This window comes from Anarrhichthys ocellatus, unplaced genomic scaffold (genome assembly GCF_004355925.1).
Source record: "Anarrhichthys ocellatus isolate YVR2014 unplaced genomic scaffold, GSC_Weel_1.0 scaffold12, whole genome shotgun sequence".
NCBI classification, from domain to species: Eukaryota; Metazoa; Chordata; class Actinopteri; order Perciformes; family Anarhichadidae; genus Anarrhichthys; species Anarrhichthys ocellatus.
In genome coordinates this window covers 10,120,179-10,132,166 of record NW_022280042.1, presented here as the reverse complement: position 1 = coordinate 10,132,166, position 11,988 = coordinate 10,120,179, and the positions used below count along the sequence as shown (strand labels likewise).

Below are 11,988 nucleotides of genomic sequence, written 5' to 3'. Positions count from 1 at the left end.
TGTGTGTGTGTGTGTGTGTGTGTGTGTGTGTGTGTGTGTGTGTGTGTTTCAGTTGTTCCTGCTCTACCTGTGCTCAGCTGTGCCAATAATGCAGCTTTGATTAGAGGCTTATCGCAGCTCCGTCACACCTCGGCCATGTGACTCCCCGACAGGGCCGTAAAACAAACACACCCGGAGCACCGATCTGCGTCACAAGCACACTTTCATGCTTTAAGTTCGTGCAGCTGATTATTTCTTTCTAATATTTTATTTTGCCTTTAAAGCTGCACAACCGAGCCGATCGACTAAACGTAAAAGCAGTTCAGAAGTGAAGAATCTACCCGGTGTAAGAATCAGCAAAGCAGAAACACAAAACACGAGAAATGACCAACAAGGAGTCTGACAGTCACGGCTTAAACTGTATGTATGTATGTATGTATGTATGTATGTATGTATGTATGTATGTATGTATAACTCCATACTTGTGTTTAGGAGGAGAATAAACGAGTCTTTTTCCCACCAGGCTCTTCCTCTGCTGCGTTCTGAGCGGACGGACGCTCTGGGCTTCGACGCCGACCTCCAGCGTCTGTACGCAGCCGTCGTCGCCCAGAACGCCCGGAAACGCAAACTGTCTGAGGAGAAACAAGCAGCCGTCGCCTCGTCTGGAGGTCTGTTTGACCAAACACAAGATCCAGAATGCACTGCTGCAACTACTGATTATTATATTCAAAAAATCTAAGATATTCAAAGTAAAGTTTATGTATAAAAGCCTCACATTGAGCTGCTTCATGTCAGCGCAGCATTAACTAAAACAGTCCTGTGTGTCCTCGTCCTCCAGCTGGATCCGTCATCAGTGAAGTAGGGGAGGACGCGCTGGAGGACGCAGCTGGAGCCAAGATGGCCGACAGACCTGCAGAACAACAGGTACAGTTACATCACTCACTGACCAGAGAAAGCCGTGAAGAAGAAAGGACACACAGGATTTACTACGAATACTTTTACAGTTATAAGAAAGGAAAGAGATGAACCATGAAAGAAATACAGATAAAAGTGTAAAAGCTGCTTAATAACAAATATCCGTCACTTCCTGTCCTCTGCAGGCTCTGCCGGTCCGGTCCAACCCTGCAGAGCGAGCGTCCTCCAAACCAAAGAAGAAGAAGGGGGTGGGACTGTTCCGATGAGCGTAGCAGGGACGCACACAGACCACCGTTCAGAGCCGCATCAGCAGAAACTGCTTTTTATCCTTTTGCTGCTTTTAAGCCAATTCTTATTTTTAAACGTTTTTATAACACTTGTTTTTAATTACGGTGAAGATTTTTTTTCTTACAAGAGGCTTTTAGATTAATATTATTCAATATTTTACAGTGTGGGAGTGAACTGTTCATTAAAGATGTAAACATCGTGTTGATTGCTGTATTTGTCCGTTATTAATGAAATCAAACATTCATTCACATGTGGTCCTGAACAACGTGCTTTATATTCATGTCTTTAGCTTCGGGAGCTCAGGACCGTCTCTTTGTGTCTGCAGCGTCTCTGTGAAGCTCTGACAGACGGAGGACGGCGGTCGATAGAGCTCTTCAGAGCTCAGTGAGATGTTGACTCAAGGTGTTGCAGCATCTCGAGAATGCCATTGAAGTTTAAGATGAAAAGTCTCTGTTTGCCTGACGGAGTTCCAGAGTTTCTGTGTGACGAGAGGAACTGAAGAGTCATGGAGATGATCTTTACTCTTTCAGTCCTGTTTGAACCTTATCTAAGTCAGGCTGAGCAGCTCTGACTTCTTATTCATGTGAAGAAATAATCCATTTATCAGTCACATGAAAATCAATCCTCAACAACAGAGCTAAACCTGATCAGACATGTGAGGACGTCTCCACAAGACATCCAGCAGATGATTCCTCCTCATTTGAGACCGATTTAAAGAAGACTTATCTTTTGACTTTGTCAAATCTCGTAAATAAAGTACTCCTATTTCACTTTGGGCCCCTGCGTGCCAGACTAAAGGCCCCTGGAGGTCCTCAGACCCTCAGATCCTCAGACTGAACACGGAATTATTAATCTGAAAGAGTTTGAACACCAAAGAAAGCAGCTTGTGACTGTTTTTATATCAAGATATTAATATAAAGATGGCGGAGAGATGAAACCTTTAACTTTTAGTCGACTCAGCATCTGGTGCTGCGTTCATGTCCGGGCATAGTTCCGTTCTTTATTGCAGGTGAATCTTACAACACTCAAACGACGCAGAATCAAGCTGCTTCATGCTACAACTGCTTGTTGGCAAAGGGAGTTCTGGGAAATGTAGGAAATCTCCAGAATCATGCGATTGAAAAGCAAGACCCTTGAGGGGCCCTTGATGGATAGTTTAATGTCGCTATGAGAATCTGTTTATTACAGAGGGTGAGAACGTTTTAACGCGCGCACCTGCTCCTGCGTCTTAACTTGACGAGGGTCCAAAGGACAGAGAGCGCGCGCGCCTGCCCGGACGATCTCGTGGCTCTGTGTTTGTCTGTCCTCTTGGCTGACAGTGTACACATGAAGGCGGCCGCGGGGCCCGTGCCACCCCGGTGGGAGGAGAGGACGGAGCGGAGGGCAGGTCCAGCAGGGCGCGGTCTTCTTCTTCTCCCGCGGCACCTCATCTGTACTGTCGTAGGATCTCTTCCATTCCTGCCAGCAGCCCTGCGCCACAGGGACGCATTGAGAACCAACCCGAGAGGCAGAAAAACCGCTGCGGGGACACCCTTTGACCGCCGTGCCCAACAGGCGCAGCCAGACTGCGCACCGCGCGCCTCCGCGTCTGTCTGCTGCGCTTTTCTCACAGCTCCGACACAGAGAGGCAGCTTTGAACCTGCCTGCCAAGATAAACTCACCTCGCCTATTTATGCCCCTGCCTCCGCGTGCACTCGGGACAGGAGAGAGTCAGCCGCTCAGAGGACAGGTTCACGTCTTTCCGAGTCGTCTCCAGCGGCGCACTGGCCACTTTTACGCGCCGGGAATGACCACTTTTGGGGACTCGGGAATGAGTCCTGCTACGTTACCTCCACTCTAGAGTCATAAAGGGGGACCCACGCATCAAGAGAAGTACAGCCACCCGCCGGGGGGTCTCAAACCGGCCCGGGGCGGAATGCTGCTGCCGACGCTGGTGACGTGCCTCGCCGGGTGCGCCTTTCTCCTCTCGCCGGTCAGCGAGGGTTGCGGGCCGGGTAGAGGCTACGGCAAGAGGCGGTCACCCCGGAAGCTCGCGCCACTCGCCTACAAGCAGTTCAGCCCCAACGTGGCCGAGAAGACTTTAGGGGCCAGCGGGAGATACGAAGGGAAAATAAGCCGGAACTCTGAGCGCTTCAAGGAGCTCACCCCGAACTACAACCCCGACATCATCTTCAAGGATGAGGAGAACACAGGTGCAGACCGCATGATGACACAGGTAACCTTCCCGGACACCGTAGTGCCTTTGAGCCATTAAAGGCTGCTTAATAAGGGGCATTTCAGTGCGTTATAGTGCACTTTGCCCAGTCTTTAAACGCGTGGACACCGTTATCTTTTTCCGCATGTCTTGTTGACTCAAGGCTCGTCACTGCAGAAAGAATCCGTCTCAACAAACAAACTGCATATTTTCTACAGAACCTGGATAAGAGCCATTGATATTCTAATGAGATGACGCAGCACTCTGTAAGATCATTTAGACTTCTGCGAAATACATTTGACTTTTTCTTTAAACTGGACTTTTCTTGCTGCTCGTTGAGAAACTGATTAGAAAAGCTGCGTGTTTGCTCAACTCTTTGTTCAGTCAATTCTTCAAACCCCTGCAGCTGTTGACTCAGTGCAGTTTGAATCACAGCTCTCCTCTTCTGCTCCACATGGACTTTCAGAGGGTCACTGTGGGCAGCTCGTGCGTAAAAGAGGGCACCCCCGTCTAAAACTGTATGGAAACGCGGTCGCTCTTAATTAAAACACTATGTCCTCTGTTTTACATCATGTTTTTTGGTGGAAAAACAGCCAAAAGTCGTATTTGGTTAGAGCCCGGGTCAAGCGGGTCCTGATGTTTACCGTTTTCTTTTTTAGCCCGACTGGCCAGAGTTAACAGTCGCCTTTTGGACTGTCAGATTTTTTTACGACACCGTCATTGATGTGGCCCCGCGTGGAATTTATTTGACTCCCAATTTCCCCAGAAATAACGTATTTATATCTGGCTCTTGTGACCGCGGGCTTCCTCTCTGAGCGGCAGCGCTTATGTCCACAGACCCACGTGGGGAATGAAAGCGCGCACTCCCGTCTGGAGCTGTCACCTCGCCGCGTGTACTGCAAGAAATATCCTCCGGAGCGAGTCACTCCAGCTGAGTTTAATGCACGAGATCAAGTTTTTAAATGCAAGAGGCCAAAAGCAGCACTGAGAGATGAGTTGATTCGGTTTGTCTTCAGGCTTCATTTCTCAACATGTTGCCACTTTTCTTATAAAATGAATCCACAAAGAGCAATAAAGATCAAATCACATGAACTGTGTTGAAGAAATACAAAGTAAAGTCAACTCTTTCAGGTGAAACGGCTCCAAACGACATTTTTTGCAGCGCGCACCCCGAGCCGCTGTGCGTCAGCGTCGCAGACCTGCACACAATTTATGGGCTCCAAGCCGCAGGAGACAGCCTCCTGTTTGTCTTTTACTATTCCGTGTTACTCTTGTGTTTGTTTTCGCAGCACACATGTGCAGAAATAGCCCACTTCACTTGTGTTGAAGCCTTAATTATACACATTTTTATTCGCTTTTTCCGGGGCGCTGCGCGCTGCATACAGACGCGACTGTTCAGCGGCGAAGCCACACTGCCATGACATACCATTCCTCACATTCACCTCTGTCTTTTTAAAAAGCTTAATCCTCGTTTCAGTGCACGAGTAAAGACATGCAAGACGTGCACGTTTATCTCACTTCTCTGCAGTCAGTGGCCGCTTAATGTCGGGGACTTCATGCAGACATGATGCGTAAAGGCAGATCCCCGGAGCATCCTCTACACAGCCTCATTGCGTTTGAAGAAAGAGAGGACGCTTTGTTTTGTGCACATTCTGTCCCCTCGTGTGATGAAAAGTAGACTGTTCGACGCCTCGTGAGACGCAGTGACCTGCAGGACGTTTAAAGGTGTGCATAAGCGCGTCCAATGTTTGTGCAGCCAGCGGTTTAGTGCTCCAACCGCCCCGACAGAAACCCCCGTCGATCTGTACACCTTGAAAGGAAAACCAACAAAATGTATCGTCTGATTTATGAAGTCCAGCTCGTTGCTGCGACCGCAGTGAAAACACGCGCCGTTAAAATCCACAGCGAACACCGTGAAAAGGCATCTGTGGCCACCGAGACACGAGCTATTCTTATCACAGCGACGTGGAAAAAGACATTTACGGGTTTAATCCCATTCACTCAGAAATAGGCTGAGAGTCATGAAACGAGACGCTGTAGGGAAACACAAGCCGTCCCAGTCATGATTACATTTAGATTCACTTCTTCTGTTAGTCACGTGCAATAAAAGCTCCTCTGGATTTAAACATATACGACCTTTTAAAAGCGTCACGTCTTCAGTTGACCTTCTAAAAAGGAACATTTTACAAAATACAAGTAAAGTAAAAAGCCAAGTTTCATCAAATCAAACAAGTCAAATGTTGAAGTGAATGAAATAAGATCTTTATTGTTTAGATAGAACTCGTGCAGCACATCTTTGGTCAGCTGGTTCCTGAATATCTGGACTCATCCTGGTACAATATCTTAAATTGGACCAACAGTGTGTTGAATTATCACGTTAGTGGGAAACAGCGCCCTCAGCAGGCTGCGGTGTGCTATTGTAGAATAAAGTGAGAGTCCTATTGTTTCCTCTTTATCATGATCTAACTGAGATCAAAGCTCTTATTTGGTTTTAAAGTCCACATGTTATCCTGTTAAATTCATCCAAACGTGGTTATTTGACATGTTTGAGCTTTAAAGATTACTTCAGGCCACCGGACCTTTTCTTTTTAACAAGTCCTCCCCTTTAATGTGAGGTGTTCAGGTGTGTGTGAGGCGTTCAGGTGTGTGTGAGGCGTCACACTGGATGAGTGGGTGAGATTAATGGAGCTGACTGGAGGATTTATTGGGCACAGCAGAGTCCTTCAATCGGCCCTCTCACCTTATGTTTGCTCACCCCGACCAGACTCCAGTTTAGAGGGACCCTGAGGACCTCTTGTTCATGTAGACGCCCCCCCCCCCCCCTCACCCCTCCATCCATCCTCTGCATCGCCTCCCTTCTCTCACCACACAGAGAAAACATCAGAGCTGGAACAGCAGGGGTGCATTGTGGGAAGTCTGAAGCCCCAGAAGGAGTGGAACATTGAATACATGTAGATGTGAACAGCCGTGTGTGTGTTTCCCTGCAGCGCTGCAAAGACAAGCTGAACTCTCTGGCCATCTCGGTGATGAACCTGTGGCCCGGGGTCCGTCTGCGGGTCACCGAGGGCTGGGACGAGGACGGCCACCACTCGGAGGAGTCGCTGCACTACGAGGGCCGGGCCGTGGACATCACCACCTCCGACCGGGACCGCAACAAGTACGCCATGCTGGCGCGGCTGGCGGTGGAGGCTGGGTTCGACTGGGTCTACTACGAGTCCAAGGCCCACATCCACTGCAGCGTCAAGTCAGGTGAGAGGACCAGGTTTGGTTTTTCAAAGTAAAAGCCTCAGGACGTCTACTCAGAAGAGTTCCTTACATCAGGAGAGAAGCTGCTTCTCATATATCTCACACTAATAATCACATCTATGTGCTACTTATTCCAAAGAGCAAATACATCTTTGATTAAGAATAAACTCTTTCAACGTGTTCGTACAGTCTGCTCAGCTTTCTTACATCTAAAGCTAAAGCTAACGCTAATGCCTCAGAGCATCTTTAAAACGTATCTTCTGTAGCTGAAGAGAACCTCTCATAGGACACAAACTCCCAGTGTGCATCTCTTCAGCAGCTGAAGTTCAGTACTGGGCCTGAACCTTCTTCAGCTTTAAAGTTTGACTAATCCTGAAGCTTAAACTGAGTAACTTGTACATTTAGCTTCGTTTACTCTTCAGGCTCTTCCTTCTCTTCTGATCACTAACCTTCCTCTCGCTTGCATCTCAACTGTCTTCAGCTTTTATATTTACTCTTTTTTTCCTCCATCTCCATCTGCCACTCACATTTTGCTGATCTGCACTTTATAGAACAAAGATTGAGGTGATTACGGAGGAGGAACGTGTTTAAAAGAGGACGATGAAGACTTTAACCAACAGAAAGTTTAAATAACTCAACCGTGTAACCGTGTAGTGTCTATTAATCATGTGGGAGGATTTGAACACTTTGTTTCTTTCTCATCCAGAGATAAGCATGCATAGATTGCATGTTAATAAAGTAGATGAGCTGCTGAGGTCTGCAGACACGTTCACATTCAGGCTCCACATATTCCACTCCGTCTGTTCACAAAGTGCTGAAAGTCACACGGTCTTCACAATTCAAACGCCTCCTTCACACGTTTGTGGTAACTGAGATTTTCCTCTTTCTTTCTCCTTGTTTCCTACTTTATCTCTCCTTTCCTTTCCTTCTTCTCTCCTCCCCTCCCAGATCGGGTTGCGAGGGCCCAGTCCTTGACTTGATCAGAAGGGCAACCAATCAAGTTGGTATTTTTCTCATGTTTTTGATTTCTCCTTTTTATTTAAACAATAATCTCCCTTTTTTGCTCAAAATTCCTCAAAAGAGAGAAGTCAGCAAATCCCCCCAAATCCTCCGTACAGACCCTTAAAGGGGGCAGCTAAAGGAAACGGCCACTAGGGGGCAGCAACGCACCAGAGCGCTGGAGCTCACAGTCACCTCAGACTTCAACAAGAAGATCAAACTACTGTGATGAAGAACCGCGTCTGTACGATGAAGCTTCAGGATTACATTTCATTGCATTCCTCACGAGGAAGCTGCATCTCGTACTTCATTCAACAAATTAATTCTTTGTTAAATAATATTTATTATATATATATAAGCTGTATAAATATTACAGATTCCCATAAATGTTTGTAGCGTTAGAAAAGAGCTGACGCTGCAGGTTTTAAACGTGGTCACCTGCTGCCTGCTCCTCCTGCTCTGCTCCTTCCTCCTCCAGGTGACCTATCTGATCACCTGGCCCTGGCTTTCCTCCTCTCCCCAGATAGACTTGAGACAGTCCTCCAGTGTCACACACACACACACACACGCGCACACACACGCACACACACGCACACACACGCACACACACGTGCTTATTGTTCCTTTGTGTCCAGAGGAAGAAGTCAATATTCAGCCAGAAGGTTTTATTGTGTGCTTTGTATGGAAGCTGATTCCTGCCAAGATAATAACACCGGAAAAATAGAAATGCAACAATTTAAAATGTAAATATAATATCAGTCAAAGTTTGACTTTTTAAATCCAATTATGAAATTGTAAATATTTAAAATGAGGACATTTCAAGTAAAAAGGATCAGGATGGATAATTAACATGATGAGATACGATCTATTAATTTCTCTCAACATTAAAACATAAAAAGTCTCTTTTGAGCTTCCATACTGAATGTCGACATGCTGTCTGACGTCCTCGTCTCCGTATGTCAGATCACTCCATGGCGGCTAAATCTGGAGGTTGTTTCCCCGGCGAGGCCTCGGTGACGTTGGCGAGCGGCGGTCAGAAGTCCATTGGCGACCTGCGACCTGGCGAGCAAGTCCTGGCGTCGGCGGGCAGCGACGGCAGCGGCGAGCTGGTCTACAGCGAAGTGCTGGTGTTCCTGGACCGAGACCCCGTCACCTGGAAGCTCTTCTACACGCTGCATACGGAGGCCGGAGCCCGCCTCTCGCTCACCGCCGCCCACCTGATATTCGTGTCCGAGGGGAACTGCTCAGAGGGGGCGCTGCCGGCCCGCGGCGCCCTCAGGACCGCGTATGCCAGTGACGCCCAGCCGGGACAGTGCGTGCTGGTGTCGCAGGGGGAGGCGGGTCGGGGGCGTCTGTCCCGGATCACCCGGGTCAGCATGAGCGAGAGCAGGGGGGCGTTTGCACCACTGACCCAGCAGGGGACGCTGGTGGTGGACGGGGTGGTGGCGTCCTGCTACGCGGTGGTGGACCAGCACTCCCTGGCTCACTGGGCCTTCTCGCCGCTCCGGCTGATCCACAGCTGGACCGGTACCACTGGGAGCCACCGGGACGGGATCCACTGGTACTCCCGGCTTTTACACTGGCTGGGGAGGATGCTGCTGGACTCGGGACGCCTCCACCTGCTGGGGGCCGCTCAGGACGACGGGTGAGGACGGAACAAAGGCCACATGGGTGGAGACTTTCTTTTAACTGGGATGACCCGGGTACCAGCCTGTACCGGACCATGATGGACCGCCTGACGAGACGGGAGACGTTTGGGTTCCTGCTGAGGCATGATGGGAGTTTTTTAACAAGGAGGGAGGAGCTGTGAACTGACACAGATGAACTACAAGAAACACTCAAAGACTTCAAGTGACTGTGTGGAACAATAATCCCTTAATAATCCCTTAATCTACTCTTAACAACACCTCACTTACACATGAGTTATCACCTTAAGGTGTTATTAAGGTCTGGAACGTGTTCAGGTGCAAAGTACGGATGTTTTAAGGGTTTCTCATTCAGCATTCAGGTGTTCAATAGCGTATTTTGAGGTATAAATGTTTTAAATTAAAGGATTTTAAAAATATATTTAGTGTTTTTAAATGGTTAAAAAAACTTACACATGACAGAAAAACCATTCCTGACATTTCACCTTAAATGAGAAATAAAGGAACTCTTCAGGTATAATTTAAGGGATTTTTTGTGGGTTATTTTACCTCTTAAATAATTCAGATACTCATGACAAACACCACATTATATACAATGAATAACCGCCATAAAATCATATTACAAACTGCTTCACTGTTATGGTATGAAAGCATCTTAAGTAAGAATGAACGCACGTTTAGGTACGCTGTATATTATGGGATGGTCTTCATGTTTAAGGGGTTCTTGCCCCTCAAACGACCTTTAATCTGTGAAGAAACCCATAAAGAATCATTCATATGATATAATCCATTCATATGTACAATGATTTGCATTTTAAATATCACATTAACATGAACCAACCTGAATATCTTAAATGTATCATGACTTGATTTGTCAAATATGTCAGAGGTCATGAGTAATTTAAGGGGAAAGTTAGCACTCAACACATGCAGATAATCAGGTATAAATATCATATTCACTCCCATCAAAGCCCGTCACACTCTGAATAACACCGGGGTGATTGGTGGTGTTTTAAGGTTTCTTAGTGAAGTCCACTGTGTCATATTCTATGGAACATTATTAGAATAAATCATAGTGTATTTAAGTGTTATTTGTTTACAGAAATCTAATAATGTTTAAGAAGTTATTTTGGGTAAAGCGATATGAAAAGATTTATTTTTTAAATTAAATTATATGTAAATGAGATGAGTGTTGTTTTTCTTGAATCCGTGGACACCTGATGAAAGGTGCGGATGACCCGCTGACACCTGAACGCACCATCAGTGACACCTACCGGCTGCAGGAGTGTCCTGTGTCTGCGTCAGGACTGATTTAGCCCTCACGTCTGACTGTGTGCATAAATAAGGCCGTGCGTAAAGACGGACACACCGGTTGCATGTATGCAGCAGATGTCGGCTAATAATACCAACCTGCTGCGCCTTTAAGAGGAAGACTGAGGAGGAAACTTAATATCTCTCCATATCGAGTCTCCATCATTGAACGGTGAGAGCAGCCGATCTCTCAATCTGTCCCAAACTCCACCTGCTTTTTCTCTTGTTGCTTTTTGTTTTGTGGCATAAAGCGGATTAAATTACGCATTGCACCTTTAAGACGCTGTCGCCGGATTAGAGTTACGCGCAGTGAGCCAGGTCGCCCTCCGGAAGGGTTTTACGCACCGTCGGTTTCCAGAGTAGGGTCTCCTTCAACGACACCCCCCCCCCCCCCCCCCCTCCGTCTCTCTTCTTCTCCACCGCCGGGGAGCCCTCCACGCCGTGCGACATGGCCGAGATCGGGAAAGGGGTCACCGCCGGGAAGCTGGCCATCAGCGTCCAGAAGCGGCTCACCAGAGCGCAGGAGAAGGTACACTAGTCTGTCTGCAGGACTCCATGTCCTCCTTCACTGTGAAACCTAAACCCAAACTTTTACCAACCAACACTCATGGAGTCTACTCGGTAGTGATGAGGGGGGGTAGTTTGTGGATTGTTTGTTATAAGTCTGAGTGAGTTGGTTTTTAATGAGCTACATGAGACTTACATGTGGGGGTCAACCAGAGGCATTCAGCGTTTATATTAACATACTTGTATACAGTATATACAATATACAATATACAGTTTGAGGGGTAACATCTCAACAGCATAGAGCCATCCTTCAACTTCAACCTTAAAAGATCAATATGTCATAATCACAGATTGTATCATAATAAGATGTCTTAATTAGTATTAATACATTAAACTGCGGTCAAACAGTGAACACTCAAGTATAATTAGCTTTTCAAAGTAAAAGTCAGCAGATTCAGTTGGAGAAACAAATATTCATCAGAATAGTTTCAGGAAAACTTTCATTCATAGTTCCAGAAAAGTACTCGTAGTATAAAGTATTGATGGTATGTAAAGCAGAAGGCTGCTTGTTGTTTTTGGAGATTTGATTCATTTAAATGATGATGAAGCTCAGGATCTGTCACGTTTAAAGGGAGTGACAGAATGAGCAGTGTGAGTTATTATGGTCTGTCCTAATCACTCCTGTTGCTTAAGCCTGCCGAGCTTTTACCCTCTAATCACCTCAGTGGCTAACAGGAGCGCTGTCAGTCAGTCACACAGACTCAGGCCTCTGATTGTCTCACTTCGTCTGATACGCTTCCACATCGCTCTCTCTGCTGTGGTTCCATAAAGGACTCATGCTGCTGGATGCTTGTAGCTGTACCCCCCCCCCCCCCCCCCCCCCCCCCCCCCCCCCCCCCCCCC

The 11,988-nt window shown here is 47.1% G+C and overlaps 3 protein-coding genes across 14 annotated transcripts in view; all 3 read left to right on the top strand.

The window, feature by feature from the left end:
* The window catches only part of nhej1 (nonhomologous end-joining factor 1), a 9,186-nt gene extending 7,805 nt beyond the window's left edge, over positions 1 to 1,381 (top strand). Inside the window, exons 7-9 of the mRNA XM_031852102.1 lie at positions 503 to 647; positions 818 to 903; positions 1,080 to 1,381. Of these exons, the coding sequence (XP_031707962.1) occupies positions 503 to 647; positions 818 to 903; positions 1,080 to 1,160 (312 nt within the window). The 3' untranslated portion in view covers positions 1,161 to 1,381. The remainder of the gene's footprint in view (positions 1 to 502; positions 648 to 817; positions 904 to 1,079) is intronic.
* Positions 1,382 to 1,470: 89 nt separating this feature from the next.
* On the top strand, positions 1,471 to 10,453 carry LOC116386106 (indian hedgehog B protein-like). The gene is made up of 3 exons (XM_031852101.1): positions 1,471 to 3,397; positions 6,364 to 6,625; positions 8,585 to 10,453. Exons 1-3 carry the CDS (start codon positions 3,098 to 3,100, stop codon positions 9,268 to 9,270), a joined length of 1,248 nt encoding a protein of 415 aa, XP_031707961.1. The 5' UTR covers positions 1,471 to 3,097; the 3' UTR covers positions 9,271 to 10,453.
* Positions 10,454 to 10,589: 136 nt separating this feature from the next.
* The window catches only part of bin1b (bridging integrator 1b), a 16,705-nt gene continuing 15,306 nt past the window's right edge, over positions 10,590 to 11,988 (top strand). For 11 of the 12 annotated variants that reach the window (XM_031852334.1, XM_031852329.1, XM_031852324.1 and 8 more), the window contains exon 1: positions 10,996 to 11,107. In XM_031852334.1, the coding sequence (XP_031708194.1) occupies positions 11,027 to 11,107 (81 nt within the window). In that variant the 5' untranslated portion in view covers positions 10,996 to 11,026. Of the gene's footprint in view, positions 10,751 to 10,995; positions 11,108 to 11,988 lie in introns of those variants that run through there. The other variant, XM_031852327.1, reaches the window with a different exon arrangement.

Bases quoted from the DNA above. Each gene is read 5' to 3' on its own strand.
- LOC116386106 (XM_031852101.1), top strand. From the start codon at position 3,098: ATGCTGCTGCCGACGCTGGTGACGTGCCTCGCCGGGTGCGCCTTTCTC. The intron at 3,398-6,363 runs GTAACCTTCCCG...GTTTCCCTGCAG, and splicing joins CAGACCGCATGATGACACAG to CGCTGCAAAGACAAGCTGAA. The intron at 6,626-8,584 runs GTGAGAGGACCA...TCCGTATGTCAG, and splicing joins CCACTGCAGCGTCAAGTCAG to ATCACTCCATGGCGGCTAAA.